The sequence below is a fragment of the Cryptomeria japonica genome, chromosome 3 (assembly GCF_030272615.1).
Source record: "Cryptomeria japonica chromosome 3, Sugi_1.0, whole genome shotgun sequence".
Taxonomy (NCBI): domain Eukaryota; kingdom Viridiplantae; phylum Streptophyta; class Pinopsida; order Cupressales; family Cupressaceae; genus Cryptomeria; species Cryptomeria japonica.
In genome coordinates, this window is record NC_081407.1 from 908,421,664 (window position 1) to 908,446,040 (window position 24,377).

Sequence of the window (24,377 nt, forward strand, 5' to 3'; positions counted from 1 at the left end):
TTTGTCCCATTTTGAAAACTTCGGCACTTTTAGAGGTTTTGCAAACTTTGGACTTTGAAGGCATTTTGCTAACTTTGGCGTTTTCGCTTACTTTGCAAACTTGTTACCTTTTTGCGTTTTCACCTTAAAATGCGAATTTTGGGGTTTAATTGCATTTTGCCAACTTTCAACTTTTGCACTTGCCCTCCAATTCGCGCTTTTCGGCGATTTTAGGGCGCTTGAAAACTTTATATGCATTACTTACCACTTGAATGCGGATTTCGGAGATTCGAAGGTGGTTTAAAACTTTTAACCTTTCGCACTATCCCTTTGGAATGCGAATTTCAGCCTTTGGAGAGCTTTCTCAAACTTTAACTTTCCACACATTTTTCCTTTCTACATCGCGAACTTCGACACTTGGGTGGATTTTGCCAACTTCGGCGATTTGGGGCACTTTGCAAGGTTTTCACCCTTTTACCTTCCAGCTGGCGAAGATCGCCATTTTCATCAATCCTGCAAACTCTCAAAACATCATGTAATCTCTCCCCTTTAGTGTGAGTTTTAGGATACGGAGGAGGTTTTGAAAATTTACACTTCTGCACCCTCTTATCTCTCCTATATCCTCATGCGAAAATCGGCGTCTTTGGGTCCTCATGCGAAAATCGGCGTCTTTGGGTCCTCATGCGATCTTTAGACGCTTTATCCTTTTACCTGGCGGACTTCGCCAGTTTCTATCATCCTACGCCTATCTCAGGCGATTTTACAAGCTTAGACGATCTCTTGGAATTCATGCCTGAAGGCTCAACTGATCTCACGGATTCACAAGCTCCTCTGATCAAAACATCATCGTCCACGGACCGATTACGGGCTCGCTCAAAAGGACGCGAGACACTCTGCGCGGAACTCAGCAGGACGAAGGCGAAAGGCCCAAAAAAGGAAAGGGGACCCTGTCGGCGACAGAGAGTGTGTGCAACGCACAACAAATACCCAAGAAGCTATCCACATAAAGTCGCTCGTTTGCACATATAGACCTTGGAGTCGCCTTGTGGTCTTTCTCGCAATCTTGGCACAAGTAGTGATTTTGTTTAGGAGAGGATAGAGTATCCTTAGATATTTTATTCTAAATGTTCAGTATATGATAAAATGTACACCAACACCACCATTTTGCCCCTTGTAATCAACACTTTTCATTTTCAAATTTCATTTCCTTATCATGGACAAAACCCCACTTTCATTTTTCATTCTTCTCTCAAACCTTGGAAATTTCTTCATTTTCTTGACAACTTTCCTTGACAACATTTTTAAATTCCATAATCTATCAATTGAATTTCCATTATCTCACCCCATTTCTCATCTTCGAATGTTGTCTTGACAAGGAATTCCACATTCCAATTCCAGATTTCCATACTTCAAACATAGATTTTGTCTTTGAGAATCAATTCTTGGAAAATTTCCTCACTCCACATGTCAACCTAGGAATTCCTGACTTGAGTCACGCTTAAGAACAAACTTTCGTTTTCATTTCTTGGAACATTTGCACGTTTCTAATCTTAATACAGGGAATTTTCCTAGTCTAGATGGTGGATTGCACATTCAGTTCCTATCTCGGGCTTGGAATTCATGATTCAACTTACCCATTCCTAACCTAAGACTTAGTGAATTTCTTGACTCTATCTATCCAACTCAAAGGACAAGTTTTCACACTCTTATTCACTTCAAGGATTGATCAACTTTTCTTTTCGGATTGACAAGACACCACCTTCCTTAAGAGCTAGGAGACAAAACTATTGCCAGGCTACACAAACTAAGCAAAACACCTATGCGAACAAGCGAAAAGTGGGGGTCCCCATTTGCGATGGGGTGATGTGTAAAAACGTTACAATAGTTGTCATTTGGTTCATTACACGTTAAAACTCAACAAGCCAAAAACAAATTGCGTGCAAATTGATTGTCAAAATTCCTATTTAGCAAAGACTATTGCAAACTGTATGATACAATGACCAAATAATAAACATTGGGAAGTTTAAAGGGAAAGTCCAAAAACAAAAAAATTGGTTGTAAACCAAGGGAGTTTCTTACTAAATAGCTGTAGGAAGGCGACAAGAAAAAGTGTTATGATAGCTTGGGAGCGTACCTCTGTTAGGCCCCTGTTTGGCATGTTTAGACCTTAACATTAAAATAGATGATAGAGCTCGAGAGAGTGCCTTTGTTAGTGCCAAGGTGTTGCATATCAATAAAAACTTCAAATCTGAGCCTTCTAATGTATGGTGCACATTTGTTTGCAGAAATACAGGTAGAGGGATCGTGAAGGTTTTTCCAAGGGATGAGGAAAATGGATTAGGGCTATAGTTTGAAGAGAAGCAATTATTATGGCAGTATAGGTTTTGTAAAAATTATAGAGTTTACAGTTGTAGGTTACTATTGTCATTTTATGACACTGTTGGTCCATCAGTGAGAACCGATCAAAGATATGTTCCATGGACCAGTGCTACCCCAGTTGATCAAGGAGAGAAGAATCATGAAGTGTGAAGTGTTGCCTTGTTCGGAGGAAGTTCCTCCCTTGGCCTTTTCTTCTTCCCCGGAACTCCAGAACCCTGAGTTTCCGAAGTTCTTTGCCTTAGCCGCTTTCTTTCCTGCTCCGGAACTCGGAACCCCAAGGTTCTGAAGTTCCCTTCCTTCCCTTATCTTCTCTCCAGTTTCTTTGGAACTCCGGAACCTCGAGGTTCCGAAGTTATTCTCCCTTCCCTTTCCCTTCTTCGGAACTCCAAAACCCCGAGGTTCTAAAGTTTCTTCCCTTGCTTAACCCCTCCTCTCCTTAGCTTTTCTCCCCCCTCCTCTAGAACTTCGAACCCCGAGGTTTCGAAGTTCCTTGTCCTTTTTTCTTCCCTCAAAGGAACTCCGGAACCCCGAGTTTCCGAAGTTCCTTTGCGTAGTCCCCCGGAACACCGGAACTGAAAGATCCCTAAATAGGTCTTTTGCTGCCTTGTTTAAATTTTAATTTAATAAAATATATTTTGGAGCCTTTTTGGTGTTCTTAGAGACTAGACATAAGATGCAGAAGAGTTTGTTTCTTTTGTGTTGTTTTTTGGTGATGGGGTTTGCAACATATGACAAGAAACAACATAAAAATGAACTGTAATCAATAGATCGGCTTCTGATTTTTATATGACAGCAGATTACAATCATCTAGAAGTGAAATAACATTCACATGTACAAGCAAAAAACATACCAAGGATCCAGTGCTAGGGTTTGAGGCTGGTTTGCTATCTAGAAAATAGATACAAGCTGAGAAGGATGATGTACGAGCAGATCAATGGATCCAATCTGCTTATTCTGCCATAAGATGAATTACCAATAACAAATTGGGCAAGAACCCAATTAACAGCTGGAAATCCAACCTTTGCCAGGCAAAATTATACAATTTTGACCTTCTTTTCCCGTTGTTTTGCTCACCCGGATCACAAATCTAGTCAGTGGACTGTGATTTCTTCCACACTACCCTTTCTAATCTCAGCAATGAGATCAAGCACGAGAAATGGAGTTAGAACCCTCCATTTAATTTAAAATTGATGCACATCCTTCTAGAATGGTATGACACTGTCTGGAATGGTACGGCTGCAATTATGGAACCCATGCTGCAATTTCAAGATAAACTGCTCAGAACTGATGTATCATACCTAATGGTGATTACTGGGCTGGTTTTGTTGCTAAATTGACTCCCATTGGGTCTAGACAAGGCACATCCTTGTCCCACGTGGGCAAATTAGTGGGTACACCTCCACTACCAATGCAGATCTGAGGGTTTACGTCCTCCAAACACCTGCAATTTCTGCTGCTAATGCAGAGCAGAGAAAATCAGAAATAAAATAATAACATAATGCCAATTCCCTCCAAAATGTCTAATAACCTTTTCCAAAGAGTGGTGTAACCCTAAATGGAATATCCAACTAAAAAAGCATCTTCCTTGGCATCTTTTAGGTCCATGTAGCTTAAAGGCTTAAAGGCTTTTAAAGAATGACAAGGGTCCCACCATGCCATGTCATTTAAGTGACTTGAGCCACTTTATTAAAAGGTACGCATAGCACTTTATTCAAACGTAAGTCTTTATTAAAAAAATAAACTTAGGCTTATAAAAGTTACTTTTTCCTTATTAACTTTTGACACTTAGAAATTTTTAAGTGTCTTTATTCATCAAATGCAATGTGGGAATTGCATCAAAAAGATGGGGACATGACAGGAACCCCGAGGTTCCGAAGTTCCCTCCCCTTCTTCTCTCCGGAACTCTGGAACCCCCAGGTTCCGAAGTTCCTTCCTAGCCCTTCTTCCTTGTTTTCTTCGGAACTCCAGAACCCCAAGGTTCCGAAGTTATCTTCCTCGCTTCCCCTTCTTCTCTCCGGAACTCCGGAACCCCGAGGTTCCAAAGTTCCTTCCCCCTTTGCCTTCTCTCTCTAGTTCCTTTGGAACTCCGGAATCTCGAGGTTTTGAAGTTCCTTTTCTTCTCTTCCTCTCTCTATCTTGGAACTCCGGAACCATGAGGTTCCGAAGTTCTTTCCTTAGCCTTTTAAAGTTTCCCGGAACTCCGGAACCCCAAGGTTCTGAAGTTCCTTGCTCCTTCCCTTGTCTTCCTCACTTCGGGAGTCCGAGCTTCCGAAGTCTCCGAACTTCCTTCCGACTGGCGACACTTCCGGATGGCGTGATTGACACTCAAGGCTTTAAATGCTCCGACTTTGGTGACTTGTGCACTTTCTTTTGTGGAGCCACAAGGGTGCATTAAATGTTTTGGCAGGATTTCCATCAAGGGAGATACAGGGCCATGCTTGGTGACTTATGTCAGTATTGACTTTGGAAGGTTAGTCAATCCACCTTCTCAGGATTGCCCTTTGTGGGTATGGCTAGGTTGCTTGCATGTACAAGTCAGGTGCATGCATTTCCCCGCACCTCCAGATTGACATGCAGGGGTCATGATCACTCTTGTAACCATTTTTTCTATATAAAGGCTGTTAAGCCTCATTGTAAAGGGTTCTCTCCCTGCTGCCTTGAGCTATTCCATGCTCTCCCACTTCTCTTGTATTTATCTTGCATTTTTGCAACTATAAGTTTGGCCATTGGCCTTATAATGAATTGAAAATCACCATTCTTGCCTTCTTTCAACCTATGTATGCTGTGTATGTTTTCTTACCTTCATCATAGGTGTATGTCTTGTGGCTTCTCTATCCATATATGTTGTGTTAACTTGTTTTCTGAGTGTGACTTGTGGGAATCCTTCTCCCTTCTTGACACTTAGCGAATTCTAACCTCCATATATGCATTGGAGTCACTCATGCAATTGAAGTTTGTGCATTTCTTGGGTGTTTTCAGTTAATTCTTTGTGTCATCTCGGTGGGGAGAGGAACAATCTCTTATTGGTGCATCACCTCCTTCTATTTCAATCATTCTCTCTTCCCTTTTTACCTCTGAAAGTTGTTAGGATGGGCTTAGGAATTAGTTTTAAACACCTGCACTTAATTGAAGAAGGAAGCCTGCCTTCTCCGGAGATTCAACCCCTTGCACAAGGTCCCACACTTCGGGGTTGTTTCCATCTTTCATAAGGTTGCTGAGTTGATAGCTCATCAAGGGTGCAAGCTTTTGTGATAACAGTTACTATCAGTTTAATGGAAGAAGCTGCTGGTATGTGTTCATGGGAAGAAGAAAGCACCTTTGAATGAGGCACAAAGGCACCTTCATGAATTGATTTAAACTGGCCATTTGGAAGACAAAGAAAGACCATGGGAAATGGAGTTTTAATCTTCAAAGATGAGTTTGTGATTGGGGATTCTACTGTGATCACCACAAAGACCAAGCTCACTATCATGATTGCATTAAAGTCTAGGTGGGTAGAAACTATAACTGAAGTTTGGAATTGGTGCAAGTCAAGTAGAAGGTACAATTTGACATCTTGGTGTGTGTATCAGGTCTATGAAACAAGCTGAATGAGACCCAAAACATAGTAACAAATGTATTCTAAAATGAGTGCACAATATAGAGTTGAAATTGCAAAGCAGGTGATTTCCAACTCTATAGTTGGCAATGTTAGTTATCTTGGAACCCTCTCTATATTATACTGTCTCTATATAAAATTAGAATGCTATTATTAGATTTTCTTCTTCTCTTCTCTTTGACCTTTCAAGGTTTATTGTAGTCTTACCAATCTGATTTGGGAATTTTGTAAGTCTACTTTTTCACACTTATGCACACATGCACAGATGGGAACATGTGCATGTGTTCACACAAACACCCACACACCAATGGACACCCACACATACATTCATGTTCACACACACACTAACACATGCACACACATGCCCCTACACAGCCACACACAAGCTTGCACACACATGCACATGCATGCTCGCACATACAACATGCACACACTCACACAAGGACACCCCTACATGCACAGACCCCCATACACATGTATGACACAACCAGCCACTCAATCACTGATCTACAGACACACGCCTCCCCACCATTCCACCCACACCCACACACACACACACACACTCTTATTTATCCACCTACTCACCAACTTACAAAGAATGCACTTTGCTTTTATGAAAAAGATATAGTGTATGTTGAGACTCCGCCAGGAGCAGATTTAATTTTCATTGACTTGGAAAATATCAAAATATTATAAACAGCACTAGTTGTATTTTCTTTATTGTCATATATAAATATCTGCATATGGATTTTGAAGGAACCACGAGGTCGTTAAAGTGAACATTCGCCTGTAGAAGTATCAATAAACACAAATGATTATGGACAGTGAATGAAATGAAAAATAAGATGTTTTATAAGTGAATATTGGCAGGAAATTGTGGGTTGATGGAGAGGGAGTTGGGTTGTGGGGCTGTGGCCGTTCCATTAGGAGATTGATTCTTTCATTAGAATGTACTTTGGTGGAAGACCTGTTCTAAACTTTGAGGAGGCCAAACCTCTAGTGTTTCGTAAGCAGAGTTGGATGGGAATAGGTGGAGTATCTGACATGGATACTGGTATTGGATATGAAATATGATAAATATTTTTAGATCCATGATATGGATATGGGTGGATACAAAACAATAAACACACATACACACTCTTGCGCACACATATAATACATGAAAAGGCATGGAACATGATGGAAAAACTCAAAAAGTATTTATTGTTGTTTTTTTAGATTATTTTTAAATGTTTATTGTAGTTTTGCATTTAAATTTTACACTTCTAATTTTTTTTGTTAGTTCTTGAATTTTTTGACAACTCTCCTAAATTCAGATCTGGACAGCATTGTACAGCATCTGGATTTATCATATATGACACAGCTATGGGCTCACATTTTGATGGTTCTTGATGTCTAGTAGTTGATATGCAGATGTGTTTATTGTTATAAAGGCAAAGTATCCAACAACTCTGATCATATCCAAGTTGTCCTTTCTGATTTGTCGTGCATGGCCTTCCTTTGTGAGAGTATAATTTCATGTCAAATATCATTAGCAGATTCTTAAATGGAGATGAATTTGCAGGGACTCCATCTTTCCTATTATTTTGATACCTTTATAGTGAATGAGTTGTAAAATAGACATTTACAACTTCACAATATATGATATGATATCAGACTTGTGTCAGTGAGTACTCAAATCCATATGATATTAGTCTTTGCTTGTAAATTGCAACTTTATGGATACTGTTGTTATTTTTTTGACTAATGTGGTTTTCTTTAAATCAATAAGATAAATGAATCTTTAGGATGAAAATAGGTCTTTTCAAGTTGATTCCATCGAGTATATAGAATGTCTTACAAGGCTTCATGGCAGGAGAGCCCATCTTGTCACGTATTTGGCCTAACAAGGACAACAAATCATCATGAGGAGCTACATAGCCTCGGCATTAAAACAATCATTAGAGGGTCTGAATTGAGGAAGCGTTTTCCATTTGTTATTTTCTGCGCTCCGCCATCTGGAAATGAAGATTACTCTTCTGAAATCAGGTTATTAATTCTCTTAAAATTGAGGTAGTTAATCTCTCTGGATAAGTTTACTGATTTTATTTACATTATTGCATTCTGCATGTCATATATTTACCACGTGAGTTTCATTAACTAAGCTTTTTCATTTGTTTTTTAGATACTTAGACTTAAGATACAAGGGCTGTCAGCTGATAACATGTTATTGGATCTTTATTATTTGATTGATTAGATTACATTCAGGCTATGACATAGTAGATTTCCTTGATCGCTGTGAAGGTGTTAAACCCACTTTGAGCATCCATTTCTGATAATGATTTCAAAATAGCTACTAATGTTGCTCTTTTGCTTTCTGATTAAGTATGTTTTTAGTTGACTTTCTTAAATGTCTAAGTTTTCAAATGGCACCTTTGCCAATTTGTCATCAATTCCTTTAGTGTGTGGGTAGTATTCATGGCATGCTAACGACTTGTAAACTTCTTATGTGTCGCTTCTAGTACCGGTGGTGAATTGTTACAATCCACTTTAAATTTTCTTCGCCCCTTTTTTATTTTTATTTTTTTATTTGGTATTATTTGTGTCATTCTATCTGTACTGCTCCAATGCTTTTTTGGATTCAATAATTTTACATGCAGGTTTCTTTGTTTATCATTTAGGATTAAAATGATAGCATTCCGCAAATAATTAATGTTTTTAATTCCTTTGCTTGATTAATTACTAACAGAAAGTATATGATTTTCAGGGCAGCAATAATGCAATGGAGTGGAGAAGGGTCATTTTTGTTTACGTCAAGTTCAGCTGTGTATGATTGCTATGACAATGGCTTGTGTGGGGAGGTAATCACATAAACATTAACTCTATGTAAATACTGATGATTCATCTATACCATAGTTGAAAAACTCGGACTTGGCAATAATTCGGCAGACCCAAAATTTTTGAAAATTTGTGACTCAGGGAAAGCTCAGTAATAACTGGGCAATTTTTTTTTTCACATTTTATATACATAAATGTTTAAAATTATTCTTCAAAAATACACATATTACTAAATTTGTTGAGCATATTACTAATTTCAATCATTTATAAATCAAAATTAGAATTTAATACATACCATAGACCGAAAACAAGTTCATCTTTAAATGAGTTATAATGCCACTCCCACTAGCCATGCCATATGTAGAAGTTATCTCATCTAAAGAGATTTTTGGCAAGTTGTGCAATAATAACGTCTAAGTAGGCACACTCAAGAGTTATATTGCATTTCCCTGTGACCCTCATTGTAATCAAGTTTTTTATTTGATAAATTCCAATAGCTAATGGGGATTTGGGAGCGGAGACCCCAATGAGATTGAGGGGTAGTTCCCCTCATTGGGGTTTGGGGGCAATGCCCCCAACGGGGTCAAGGGGCAGTGCCTCTTGTGGGGGTTTTTGTGCAACGCGCCCGATGGGGTCTAGGGGCAGTGCCTCTTGTGGGGGTTTTTGTGCAACGTGCCCGATGGGGTCTAGGGGCAGAGCCCCTTGTGCGGATTTTTGTGCAATGCACCCGATGGGGTCTAGGGGCAGAGCCCCTTGTGCGGATTTTGGGGCAAGGCCCTTAATAGGATTGAGAGGCAGTGCCCTTGCTTCCAAGCCCAAATTAAGACCTTTGAAACCTTTACCACCAATGAAATCACATTTTTTTAACTGCAAGCAAGAAAAAATAAGTTCAAATGAATTTGGACGAGTTTTTAATACAAAACTTGTTATTTTTTGCATTTACTTGCGAGTTTTATAGGGAAAAATTGCTGTGAGTTTCAAAAACTTGTTGACGAGTTTTTGGGCGAGTAACTTGCCTAGCATTTTGGCTCAGGAGTACTCACGAGTCAAAAGTGTTTTTGGTGAGTTTTGCAACATTGATCAATACCATTGGTGTTGTCTTTAAGTATATACATATATGTTATATTTATGTGAGGTATTAATACATTATTTGGTTTATCAATTGAATTAGGTTCAGGCCAAAGTGTTTAATAATTGATGAATATTTTAAGAAGTGTATATTAAAGGGCATCTATGCTTAGGGATTAAAAACACAAATCCTACCAGATCGGGTTTTTTAATCTGGTAATGTTAAAGTTTTGAGGAAAAAAACATGAAGGAACAAATTTTGGATTTGTACAATGTGAGTTTGGATACCTCTAAAAAAAGGATGGAAATGGTATCCAAATGCAATTTGTGGAAATTTGGAATGTGATTTGAATTAAGAATTGTCTTATGCCAGTTACTATGCCTTAGACCAAGTCAGTATGCATGTTGTAGTGAAAATTGAGATCTGTTACAACTGTGTTTGCAGTCCCCAATAATGATTCCGACTGATTGTGAAGGCCTTTCACAATGGTTTGTGTTTTTCTTTTTTTGTTTAACCCAGTTATATGTTTTTCTCATGCTTGAGGAGTACAGGATCCATTTATACTTTATATTATCCTATAGGTCAATGGCAACTTATAAGTGTTGCTTTTTACTTGACTTCCTACCTTGTCAAAGCAGCATCGCTTCAATTATAGTGCTTCTTTTCATTTTGCACCTGCTTTCATGCATTGCCTTTAGACAAGTTGGACTAAATCTAAGCTTGCTATGCACTTAGTTTTTAGTTTTAAGGCTGTAATACTCATTATCATTGAGCTTGTATAATTGTGTATGCCTCCTTAATTTAACAGTACAGCTTGTTACCAAGGTAACATAAATATCAGACGGAAGCTTGTTACCAAGGGAATATAAAAATCTGATATAAGGAATGAAAGAAAGGCTTTGAACATTGCTGTTGTGGGTCCTGTTGAAGATGTGCAGAGGTCTACCTTTAAGGACAAGAGAAAGCCTGAAGCTGAGACTGTGTGTCTGTGGGCTGTGCCGGGCTCCTCTTTGAAAAAAGGCAGGATGGCTCATTTGGGTCAGGGTTTAACTCCACTTCAGAGTTCTTTGCCAAGGTTTGGTTTTAAACTTCCATGATTGTTGTCATGGCTTTCCTTTTGCTGTGGCATCGTTGTCTCTTTCTCAGGGGCCTCTTTGATTTGAAGTTCTTTGTTGTTTCTCGTCTCAAGTTGTTGTTGGTACTTGTCTGTGTTTTAGACTCATTAGCTTGTTGCCTGTTCTTATTCTAAAAGGTTTTGGAGCCCTTTTGAAACCCTCTTCCGGTTCATAGCTCCAGTCAAAAGTGTTAATCTAATAAAAAATATAAGATAGAAGTTATGGAACATTAAGATGGTTGGGAGATAAGGTTCCACACAAAGGGGATGCACCACTTTCCTAATATTGACTGACTAGAAGCATTGGTTATTGTATGCTATGATTATTTGTGTGTGTAATTTCCTGGATGTCAATTGGATATCTTGTACCTATAGATGTATATCCAATATGTTTGTCAAATAATGATGTTCATAATTTGATTCTTTATTTGGTTGTAATCTGTTCTTTTTATTTGGAGTCACACTATAATTCATGATTTTGTAGGAGTGTCCGACAGTGCCTATGGGAAGGAGTGCTCGTACGGATACTTTGCTTATGGCAGAGGCAGAAGCATTGAAAGGTGGTGGCAATGTTATTCGGTTGGCAGGGTTATATATATCCTTTATGTGATAATTATTTTTCAAAAGTTCAATAAAAATGTTTTCTTTTAAAATAATGTATAAGGTAGTCATTCAGTTGAATTATGTAATGGAGGACAAGAAATGTTGATGCTCAGTTGAACCTATTTTCCTTGACTTAATAGTTCACAAGCTAGACAGAGGTGCTCATATGTATTATTTAAAGAAGGGAAGTGTTGATGCACACCCAGAACATATTATTAATCTTATTCATTATGAGGTTATTTTCATCCTTATCTCAAGTAAAACTTTTGGTTCATGATCATTATAATTATTAAAGCTTCCTATTAAACTCTTGTGTATCTATGAAATTCTTGTTTTAAAGTCTATTTTCATTGTTTTTTGAAGATAGCATACATAACTAACTTATTCTAAACAATGCATATGGTACATCAACCTTAAAGAGAAATGGGGGAGGTATTCAATTATAGTTCAGATATCCTAGAAGATATTGTATCTTCCAATTAACGGTTAAGTATTCTTGTATTAATCATTCATCTTTTCTATATTGTGTTTTCTTGGTAATCATTTGTTGGGTTTCTTTCCAATTTATTGCATTGTTAATGGATCTTATTATGCAATGCCACAACTTAAACACTTTTCACAAGAAAAACGATGTATTGTTTTGGGGTACAAGAGTACCCTTTTATGGTTGTAGACTAGAAAGAAAGAAAGAGGAAAGAAAAATTAATTTTAATGTCCATGGATGACTAGAAGTAGGTCAATAGGACTGAAGAGAGCAGCAGTATACAATAGTGAGTTCTAGGAAGAGAAATCTAGAAAGGTCTCACCAATGGGAAGGACCTGGGTGGAACCCAGGAGGACCCGGGTGAACCCAAAAGGACTTGCTTGAACCCAGGCCCGTGGGTTCCCAAAAACGGGGCCCACGGGTCAAAAAAACAATTAAAAAAGACTTTTTAAAATAGTTTTTTATAATAAAGTCCTAATTCGCCCCTTTATGACTTTTTAAAAAAGACTTGAAACTTGAATATTATCTTTTTTTGCAAATTATGATAATGATATTAGACTTTAGTTATTAGTTTACTGATTACATTTGCGATATATGAATATTTATTGGCATTGGCAATTATGGATTTATGATTTATGATTTATGATTTATGCATGGAAAGTCACATTGTATATTTTATTTTTGTATTGATTATATATATATATATATATATACACACGGACGAACCCGTACCCATACCCAAGATTTTGTTTTTTGCCGAATCCGAACTCGAATCGGTAACTTTAGGAGAATAGTGTAGAGGAAAACTGAAGATCATGATGTGATGTCCCCGATATAATTAAATAATAAACCTAATTATTTTGTTGTAAGGCCATGTTGTGACCATTTCACACATCACCCCATTAGAATGGGGACCCCCTCATTTTCGCTTGGTTTTGCCTGTTCCTCTCTCCGCTTTTTAGGGTTTTGAGTGAGTGAGTTGTTTGGACTAGGGCTAAACCCTGGGGTTTTCTTTTGAATGTGTTTTTTAAGGCAAGTCCAGCCGAATTTTGAAGGTTATTATGTATCCTCCCGAGGGTTGGGATTGAGATGGTGGGTTCATATGTCTCAGGTTAGCTTAAGTCGGGATCCTGTTTGGGGTAAATTCGAATTCTTTTGTCTAAGTGCTAGCATCCTGGGGATGGAATTGTACATTTTGTCTGGGTAAATTTTGACCAAATTTTGGAAGCAAGATAACTGATCCTGGCCCTGAAGATGACCTAACCCTGCATGATGAAGTGATTTGAAGATTTAAATTGTGGATATTTTAACTTAAAAAGGTGAAATCGCCCCTGTCCCTCTCCCAGGGACCAAGGCGAAAATGTTATTTAATGCATACCTGTCTCTAACTTCCTTTAATTGTTTTGTGCAGGGTCGCCAGGGGATATAATTGGACGTAAATTGAAGATTTTGAAGATTTTGAAGACTCGAAAATGATAAATTTTGAAGGTTTAAGGTGAATTCGCTCCTGTCCTCTACTGAAGGACCAAGGCGAAATGGTTTACTTAGGTCATTCTTGGCCTTGATTGGTCAAATTGAAGCGCCAAGGATACAATGATGGATGAAATCAACATGATAGAACACCCAGACTTAGTCAAAAGCAATGAAAGGTTGAACTTTTTGTCTAGCAAGATGAATTCGCTCTTGTCCCTCTCCAAGGGACCAGAGCGATTTTCTTTGTATACACCTTTTTGGACCTTTTTAGGATTTGGGCTCTTGTTCATAGCTTGTAAAAGATGATATCTTCCCCAGCAAAGGAAATTTGAGATGAAAAGTGAAAAGATTTGGCCTTGAGGACAAAAATCGCTCCTGTCCCTCACTGAAGGACCGGAGCTTGAATTCCGAATTTGCATTATCCTCACAAGATTTAAGTGATTTCGCGATTTGAAGAGGTCAAGAGAAGTATGTTTTATTCGTTGAATATAACTTGAGTGGCCTACAAAGGAGAGAATCAACCCAAGTTGCAATAGGCGCTCCTGTCCCTCACCAAGGGACCAGAGCGATTTTCTCACAAGACAATCTTCTGGCAAAGGAAAAGCAAGTTTCATGTTTGAGATAAATGAAGGAGGACGTAATCAATCCATTGAAGATAATTTTGAAAGTTAGCAAAGCATTAAGTAAGCTCATAATTGCCAAGGTGCCCCTGTCCCTCTCCAAGGGACCTGGGCGAAAAACACATTATCTAGCCTCCCCCTCCAAATTTGGACGAATCCAGGCCAAGGCACAAGATTGGAATGATACTTAAAGTGCTTCAAGGAAGAATGAAATTGCAAAGACCACGAAATTCGATGAAAAATGGCTAGGGCGTTCTTGTCCCTCACCAAGGGACCAGAGCGAAATCTTCAAATTTGCCTAATAGCCTAACATTTTGGAATGCTACTTTTGTTTCCAAGACTCAAGATGGAATAAGGAATAATGTTTTACGCCTTGAAGGTAATTAGATATTGATGTGGTTAGGAGTAACTGAAGGTCGATGTATTATGCAATAAACTAAAAAGCGCTCCTGTCCTTCACTGAAGGACCAAGGCGATTTTCATAAAATCAACAATTTTCCTCCAAAACCATGCCAAGACAAGGTTGAGCAAAGTGAGAAATGTCTTTCGAGAGATGATGGACAAGGAATTAACCCCAAGAATCAACAATCCTAGGCTCAAAAACAAAAATCGCTCCTGTCCTTCACTGGAGGACCAGGGCGAAAATCCTTGGAAGAACTCATTTTGTCTTGAGAAAGCGAGTTGAACATGCATAGAACGAACAATGAAGATCATTGATTGCCCCGCAACATGAATTGGCAATTTGGAAGGCAAAGATCAAGGACAAAAGACAAAAATCGCTCCTGTCCCTCTCTAAGTGACCAGGGCGAAAATGCTTTAAGGCAAGCTCCTTCCAAAGATCACATGGATTAAACTCAAAATTCCAAACAAAAATGCCATTTTGGACGCCAAAGGTGAGGTTTTGAACGTAAAAACGAGAAATGCAAGGTCTAAAGTGCATGATCGCTCCTGTCCCTCTCCAAGGGACCAGAGCGATGTTATTGATGTCCATTATTTTCCCATGCTTGAGCACTTACTTCAAACAACTCGCATTAAATGCCAAATTCGCTAAAACCTTGAAATATTTTAATTAAATTGGCATTTAATAAGGGTGCGTTGATATTTAATAATTAATTTAAGCCTTAGAAAATCGTTTTTTATTATTATTAAGGCCTTTTGAAATTAATTATTATTAATTTAAAATAAAAGATAGAGTGCTTGGGGTATCATTTTAATACTTTTTATAAAGTCGGCCTCTTCTTTAATTAAATTTTTGTTTATTTTTGGTCTATTTTCACCAAGTCGGCCTATAAGGGATGAGGTGGTGAGCGCCTATATAGCAGGGGTATTTTGAGCGATGTTAATCCATCATTCATCCATTCATTCAAAGTGCAATTTGGAAGAACAAGGAGGAGTGCGAAATTTGATTTAAGAGGAGCGAATTTTATTGAAGACTAGAGGTGGTGAAGTTGATAAAGGAAGCGCATTTTGAAGACTTCGACCCACATTTTGCCTAGCGAACTTGCCTTATTTTGCATCGTTTTCTAGAGTTAATCCTCAAGTAGAGGTATGGCGAGATCTCCCTTGTCCAAATGTTGGAATTTTGAATTTTGAATTTCAAATTGCGTAGTTAAGTTTAGGAAATGATAATTCAAAGATTTATCATGAAGTTTCCTAAATGTTTAAATTGCAAAATATATTACTCATTATGAAATGTTGTGTAGGTGTCAAGATGGCGACCCCAAAGGCAGGAGCATCCACTAGTCGTCCAACTCTCATGAAGGAAGATCAAAGGAATGAAGAATTGGAGACCAAGATCGTGTCAAAATGGAGCAACATTGGAGATACCAACTTGGGAAACTTCAGTGTGAAGAAGTTTCGAGAGGTCCCTTATATTGGGAAGCCATCACCTGTCGTAAGGAGAATAATCGAAAGTGGCATTATCAAGGCGGCCGGTTTCCCTCCAGCAGTCCAGTGCCATGAGCTGATGATCGAGTGCGCCCGCCATTATAACCCACAATCAAGATCAATCGTGTCCAAGGAAGGAAACACTTTGGCTTACCTTTCAGAAGAGGCTATCAGTGAAGCTCTCCATTTACTAGAACATAAAGATATGATTTACAAAAGCTTGGAAGGAGCTAGATCCATGTACGAAGATGATCCAGACACTTGCTTGAGCATCATCGATAAGAATTGGTTACTCAAAAGTCGTCCTCGCCTGAGCAAGATTCCCAACACACCACATAGGATCGACTTCCAGGAGGAGTACAGAGATTTGATAACTTTACTCAATCGAGTTACAGGAGCTCCTCAAGCCTTCTATTTTGAGAAGTGGATGTTCTACTTCATCCAAGTGATAGTTCAAGGAAAAGGGACAATTCATTGGGCTAGAATTATTAGCCATTGCTTGGACGTGCAGTTAAGAAGACTAAAGGCTACCAAGTCCTTCCACATGAGTTCATACATCATATATGCCTTGATCAGGAGTTTTGAATATGCAGGACTACCTCACTGAGGAGTGATCGGAAGAGGACCAGGAGAAGTTAGAGTTTGTGATTCTTATGTCCATTTGCATCATCCACCTGGAAGTGACTACAAGTTAGTCAATGATACCTTCACGATGAACATGACCAGGACTGCAAGGCGGGATTCACAATCGCCTATCTCAAGATGCACAGGAGCTTGTGAAAAGGTATGGTGCTTGGTTTATCCAATTCCAGAAGTTTACATATATTAGAGTTCATGGGTGTCCTTCACCTCCATATATGTTGCCAAGATATCCGACAGACAGGATAGTGTTACTTGAGGTGACTAGGCAGTTGGCAGCTTATGCAAAGGCATTCAGACACAGGCATGGAAATGGAATTCCTGTGCCTATCATACTAGGGAATTCAGTTGAGGTATGTCCTAATGCTCTAGCCATGTATGACGCAGAGATAGAGTTGGCCTTATATTCATTTTCATTCTTTGCCTTCAGAGAGAATTTTGATCCTTATGGGTATATAGAAGAAACAGTTGGTAGAAAGTACAAGCACGAATTTCAGATAGAGGACTTTTTGATAAATCTCTCAGATGATTTAGAAGTGAAAAGAAAGATGCATTCCAGGTTACCTTTGGATTTCATCAGGAAATGCAAAGTTTACAGAGTGGCCGATCAAGCTCAGGATAGTGGCAGACATCTCCAATCATCTTATGACCGAGAAGACAAAGCAGTGAAGATAGATTGGAATGAACCTGAGGTTTTTGACTTAAAAGATTTGATGGCTCCAGTTTTGTCTTGTACTCGCAGATGGGTTGATGTGCAACATCAAAAGTTGAGAGAACAGAACATACCTATGACTTTTACTTTGGAGGAAAGACCAGGGGAAGGAGGAGCAAGTGTAAGTGAAGGCGATCCTCATCCTAGAAGCACAAGTGAAGGTAATGTTCGAAGCGCAAGTGAAGGCAATCCCCATCCTAGAGGTGCGAAGAGAAAAGAAAGACCTGAGAAAAGAGAACCCTCCAAGAAGAAACAAGGGGCCAATCGAGATCGCTCATCCGGTACATCTTCTCGACATGAAAAAAGGACAAGTCAGAATGTAGGACAAGAGAAGAGGGTACCTGAAGTTGAGGAATCTATGGAATCAATGGTACAGAATGATACACACGAAGAAGGGCAGGCGTCTGAACGTTCATCAAGTCAATCTCCTCAAGTTAATGAGCTATATGAAGACAAGAATAATGATGAAGTAACATCTCCTCTCCGAGAAGAAGAACCATTGCCTAAAGAGATACAAGTTAAAGAGACAAGATCCGCCATTCCAGATTGGTTGAAGGAGAGGCTAACGAGGGTGATTGTGATCGAAGATGAAGATAATGTAATTGACTTAGAGAACCTTGTAGGAAATTCTCAGGGAATAACAGAAAGGAAGAAGGCCACCAAGATGTCCAAGATGATCAGAGATGAGATAGGGTCCAGGAAGTTACAGATAGCTACACCGGCAGTAGACAAATATGAAGGTGAAATCCTTGCAGAGGAGTATGATGTAGAAACATTTGAGCTTGGTCCACTCACAGTTGAGCAGACACTGGATGAGGCCACTGATTCATTTGAGGCACTTAAAGACAAGCTTAAAGAAGAAATGGAAAAGAATAGAAAGCTTGAGAGAGAGGTCGGTGCTTGGAGAGGCTACTTTAGCCATCTCAATCGGCCTTTGGGACGTCAGGATCCAGCAGTGTCTCCTGTGCAAGCACTTCCCCTTGAATCAGTTGGCGAAGCAGAAAGAGTTAAGAGCTTGGTTCAGCTTATGAGCTCTTGGATTGACAAATCCCATACCGTTGCCATTGAGTTCGCAACAAGAATGATGCAGACCACCCATCGAGCTATCCAGGTCCTTGAGATCATTCAGAACCTAATGATAACAGTAGCCGCCTTTGCCCAAACTAGAGATGTTATCATTCCAGTTGTGCAAGTAATCAGGCAAACACCAAGGAAGATCCTAGCACAAGAAAAGATAATGGATGGAGGAGCTCATAATTTACTCCAGTGGTCAACTCTACTCCAGATGAAGGAAGTTCTTTTCGAAGACATTAGCACCAAATGCAATCAAGTTGAAGAGGTCATCCATCCGATTCAGGACAAGGTGTTTGAGGTGTTATGTTCTATTCTTGGCAGAAGGATTGAAGATGAGAGAGATGTGAATCTTCAAGAGTTGGAAGAGAAGGTTAAGGTCATCTTTTGCAAAGATGAGAATATTATCACAGATGGGCAAAGGGATCAAATGTTCGCTACTATGCTCCTGATTGAGAAAACCAAGGAACTCGAACCTGGATGGGATGCAGCTCTTCTCAAGGCTTTCGATCAGGTCATCCACTTGGAGGAACGAATGAGGAATCTTCCCGAGATTCCTATTGCTGAGATTGAAGGAATTGTGTCTAGATTCACTGCATATGCTAAGAAGGAGCATTGGGAAGGGAACAAGGTTCTAGAAGAGAGGTTGTTATAGATGATGTGGCACCTTAATTATCATTGGTCTATGTTACCTAGATTTTTGTGCCAATTAAATATTTGGCTATGCATTTAATATTGTTCAATAAAAGGGGAACTTTTTGTAATAAACCCTAATTAGGGTTTAGGTGTCAGAATCTCAGCCGTTGATCTTCTTTTGATCTGGGCCGTTCATTGTAATTGAGGATGCTATATATACCCTCATTCATTTTTCATTTTGTAATTAGAAAATGAGAGATTAGAGAGAGTAAGTTAGAAATTAGAAGATTAGAGCATTGAAGAGAGAATTTCAAGCAATTGTTGTCTATTTTGGCTTTGAGATCGATAAAATATTGAAGTTAGAAATTAGAAGATTAGAGCTACTTTCATGGTTGCTTACTTTCTTGAATCATTCTTGGTCGAAGTAGTATTTAAATTTGAAGGACTAAGTGTTGGGGTTGATCTTTGGTGAGATTCACGTTCCAAACCACTAGCTTCTTGCTGATTGTAAGAACGCCTTGTGTGGTCAACTGGAGATATTTGGGTTACTTAAACCTTCAATCATCATTGAACTATTGATATGTACTTTCATGGTAGTGTCTACGATCCTTGATGAATTGGAAAATCATTAGCCACCTTAGAAGATCGCATCAATTTCAGTTGAGTTGTTATGTTTTGGCAATATTGAAATTGGTAGAATTTTGCCAAGTCTAGCCTACATTGAGTCATTCTTAGGATTAGATTAGAATTCATCCCTTGCAAACCCTACCTTTTGATCTTTTTGAGAACTTGTTAGTTTTAGGAAATCCTGTTCCTGCAATAACGGAAACGTAAGGCCCCTTGATGAAACAGCATTCACAACGACCACTGGTGCTTATCCACACGTAGAGACCCTACATCAAAGAACCTTGGAGTCATCCTGATTGATCCTTTTTTTGCGACATCTTCAGCAATCAGAGGCTTTATTCAAGAGAGGATAAGGTACCCTTGGGTATTTTATTCTGTGTTTGATTGTGTACAAAATACACGTCAACAGGCCCCAAATTTAATAACAAATTTTTCGGGCCCTTTTATTTAATTAGATTTGACAAGTTTTGATTGGTCGTGTCGGCCCATTTGTAATCCTTCGGGAAGTTTCTCGGAGCCCATATATATGGCCGTGTTATTCATTGTTGTAGGTATGCGAATTTTTGGTATCTTTTCTCTATTGTGCGAATTCCTATTGGAGTTCTGTTATCCGCGATTTCGGAGGTGAAAGACCCTCCCTATTTGGTATTTGCAGTTTCGGTGAGGTTCACCTCTCACCCTATTCTGTCATCGTACTCGTTTTGGATCTGGCAAATCTTGAATTTTATCATTGCTTACTTTCTCTGCGTCTCTGTTAATCTGGTTACATGCATAAGGAGGACTCCTAATTTTCAGAATCCATTACTTCGGAAGGTCACCTCACAACCGCTGAAGTCCACTGTACCTCTGTATCTTCACAGCCACACACCGTACTACCACCCCTCCCCTTCTCACCACCGTACAACCTTCTTTAGCCCCACCGTACACCTCCTTCACCACCGTATGACCTCATGTGGCCACACCGTACACCCTCCTCACTATCGTACGACCCTTTGGGCTCCACCGTACGACCGCTTGACATCACCGTACGACTATTATACCGTACGCCTCCCCTCACTCCATTGTACGACATTTACACCGTACACTGTGCTCTCCATCCCCTACCGTACGGTCTTCCTCTCCTACCGTACGTCCACCCAGTCACTGCACGAGTGTCCCCTTCCACCGTATGGTTGATCTGCACCGTATAGGTCCGAAACATTACACATCAATTTCACTCTCAAGGACAATATTCATGTGAGAAGCCCATTCTTGTCCTAGGTGGCCAACTTTGTCCTTGTGCCCATATTTATAGGAGTACGTATTAGGTGGGAAGGAGCCAATCACGTGAAATCACATGGATTGCTAAGAAATGATTGCGATCATTGATCACTTATGGATAAGAACAAAGCATGATCCTTAACTTAGTGAAGGGAGGCTGGAAGTAGTTACATGCTATTGTGATTTAGAGGATTGATTACTTTTGGCTTGCTGAGATTTAGAGGAAGCGAAGCTTGATTTTTTTGTTAGGAATAAGTGGTTGAGGATGTTAAATGGACGCAACACCCTAGCCCGGCCCCACCCCACCCCACCCCACCCCACCCTACCCAACTCCACCCCCAACCCAAAAATAAAGAAACAATCAATGTAGTTGTTTCTAGTGTTCCACATGGTGCAACACCCTACCCCCCCATCCCACCGAACAAAAAAAGAAACAGTTGGTGTGTTTCTGGAACGAGGATGCACATAGGAAGAAGAAGCATCCTTAGGGCACCTTGTTGAAGCAGGGGAGATTTCCGGTATGCTTGCCTAGTTGGAGATGGTCAGGGGGTGCCTTGACATCCTTGAAACAACTAGCATAAACCTCTTTAATTAAAAAAAAAAGTTATTTTTTTGTTCTTGCAAAAACAAAGCCAAACTTGATTTGTAAAAGTTTGAAATTATGATATGTAGAGTTATAGTTGTGAGGGCACATGATGGGAGGGCATGCGTTTTCTATTCAATTGTGTATGTTGGAAGGGTTTCATTTTTTGTGATTTGCAGTTACAAATGGAGTTGTAGAGTCACATCACACACAACAGAAGGAAGAAATAAAAATTGCTTATATGTGAGTTTCTCGTTGAAAATATTGTGTGAGACAGTTTACAGACACTTTGAGGTCTTCGGGACATATTCAAATCTCTCTCAAAGAATCTGCTCCTTATAAATTTGGATATTTGCACAACTTTAGTGAATGCAATATATTATAAATAAAATATCTATGATAAATATATTATCAATATTAATATATAAATATCTTGCAAATTGAGTTTTTAATATGTTACAAGTAATACTATTTATTATGAATACTATATACATATTAATTCATATTAAATATATAAATTTTTTTGATTTAACACGAGAATTTTTAACTTGGCACGAGCTAGGTGAGGCCACAAATAGAAAATTTTAGCCTTGGCATGGAAACACTGCATTAATGCTTGTAGTCCAAACATGCGAGTTTAGTAGCCTAGTAGGAGCATAAAGCTTGCGAGCACATTGGCCAAGTGAGCGTTTGGAATATGAAGTCATTGGCATGAACACCAACATCTTTAACATGAAGTATCAAGCTCGTGAGCACAATGGATTAGCAAGGGCTGAATACTTGTGATCATAATGGCTATAACAAGAATTCCATGATCTAACCACCACACTATGCTATAAATGATTGTTATAAATTATATTAAAATCATATTGGTCTGCAACTAAACATCTTATTTGATTCCTTTGGCTCTCATTATCCTGATGATGGATCAGAGAGTGTGATTCGAAATGTTTCTTTTACTTTATAAAATGATGATACAAAAAGCTTATACACAATTGAATCCAGAAACTAATTTCACTCACTATATTAAAATTATTATTATTAGATATTAACTGTGCCACAATGCCCCCATTGCTCCCAAATTTAGGACCTTGGTTTCCCCATCCCGAAATCCTGCCTCCTTGTACCAAAACTTCATTAAACCATTGTTTTTACACATAGTTCAGGCAAGGAAAAAGTAAGAATGCAATCAAGAGTGAGTTTAAAGATTGTCACCATGTAATTGTTGTCTAGGACTAAAGTCCTATCCACTGAGCATGCTATGGGTGCTAATGGGATAATGGCTAGCCTTGCACTGACTTTTGGTAGTACGTGGTGCTGGTATGGCAAGCTATGTTATAGGTCTATGTAATGTGCCTATTTTAAGGTTCTCTAGCTGTGCAGTTGTCGTTGATTTTTCTAGTTTGTGTTTGCTTATTTAGAGGGGTAATTTGATGTTACAAGTGAGCTCGAACGGTTTAGAGGAGCCATATGACACTTCGAGATGTTATTTCCAACTTTTGGTTTGGGTTCCAAGATTCTTGGAGGGAGTGTCTATTTTTAGTAAGTCACTCAGCCAGATCTGTTTATCATCTTTCATCATTAGGATTATTCCTATGCAGTTAGATTTTAATTTCGATGCATTTTGACCATTGTCGCTAATTGGGTGCATTATTGAGCTATATTTAATTATTTTTACTAAGGTTGCTTTTTTAATTAAATTTATTTATCGGGTACCTCAGTGTTATAGCTTGTTGGAAAGAGAATGGAAATTTTTAAATAACGTGACACTTAAAGCGACTTTAAGTGCCAAAAATGTTTTAGAAGTAAATTAAATCACTTTTAGGAGTTAAAAGGCTTAAAAAATTAGTAGAGTCATTTTAAAAGGAACTTTCTGGAAAGTTCCCTAAAAGGCTTATAAAAAGGGGAATTGAGAGCTCCTTTTGTATGTTGAGTATTGATTTTGATATTGCTTCTGATTTGGGGAGATTGCTTCTTTTGTTTGGTTTGTGAGGACGAAAACCCTAGCAGGCAACATTCTCCACATTGTTGAGAGATACAATCTGGAGAAAAATTTGGTGATTTCGTTTAGAGGTCACGTTTGGGCATATTAGAGTTTACATTTTCAGATTTGGCAGAACATATTGAATATCAGATTAAAAAGAACCATTTTGGAGAAGATTGAGGAGGGTATATTTTCTATTTTGCTGGTTGTATTTTCTCCTTTGCTGGTCATACACTCTTTTGATGGGCGTCTAGGGTTTCGAGGAGGTTACACTTGCTGTTTTGGGGCATTTTGGACCTACACATCCTTGCATACTTTTAATGTAGCCTTTGGAGTAGATTGTGAGGGTTGGCATTCATTTTGGAGTGATATTTTGGTGATTTTTGTGAGCAGCTCAAGCAAAACCATTGCTGCATTTTCTGGGTATGCTGCATTTTTTTTGAGAAAAAATGTACTTCAGATCAGAATTTAAATCTGGAATTTTCAGTTGTGTTATTTCTGAACTGGAAAAGTGTTGGATTATTCTCTTTATATGCACTATTATTGTCATTGATTGTATTGCAAAAACAAGTCAAAAACAAATTCAAAAAACGAAAAAAACACAAAGCACAAACAGGGCTGCATATCACAGTCTAGCAATATGGTAAAATGAGTTACATGACTTATGTTGAAAGGATGTTTTGTGATTGTATTAGGTCTGAAAGTTCTCATGTTGCATGTGAGCCAACATGGGAAGGTTGGTAAGCATGGGGTGTGAACATTGTGACAGTGTCATCGTATTAAACATTGTCTTTGTAGCTTAATCTGCAATCTCATATCTGAAACACTTTCCACAAAAGAAC

The 24,377-nt window shown here is 38.8% G+C and overlaps 1 protein-coding gene across 7 annotated transcripts in view; it reads left to right on the forward strand.

Moving 5' to 3' along the window:
• LOC131067013 (uncharacterized) overlaps nucleotides 1-24,377 on the forward strand; it is a 130,274-nt gene that overhangs the window by 39,391 nt on the left and 66,506 nt on the right. For 6 of the 7 annotated variants that reach the window (XM_059217002.1, XM_059217006.1, XM_059217005.1 and 3 more), the window contains exons 3-6: nucleotides 7,812-7,984; nucleotides 8,703-8,796; nucleotides 11,441-11,551; nucleotides 11,705-11,794. In XM_059217002.1, the coding sequence (XP_059072985.1) occupies nucleotides 7,812-7,984; nucleotides 8,703-8,796; nucleotides 11,441-11,551; nucleotides 11,705-11,794 (468 nt within the window). The remainder of the gene's footprint in view (nucleotides 1-7,811; nucleotides 7,985-8,702; nucleotides 8,797-11,440; nucleotides 11,552-11,704; nucleotides 11,795-24,377) is intronic. The other variant, XM_058001934.2, reaches the window with a different exon arrangement.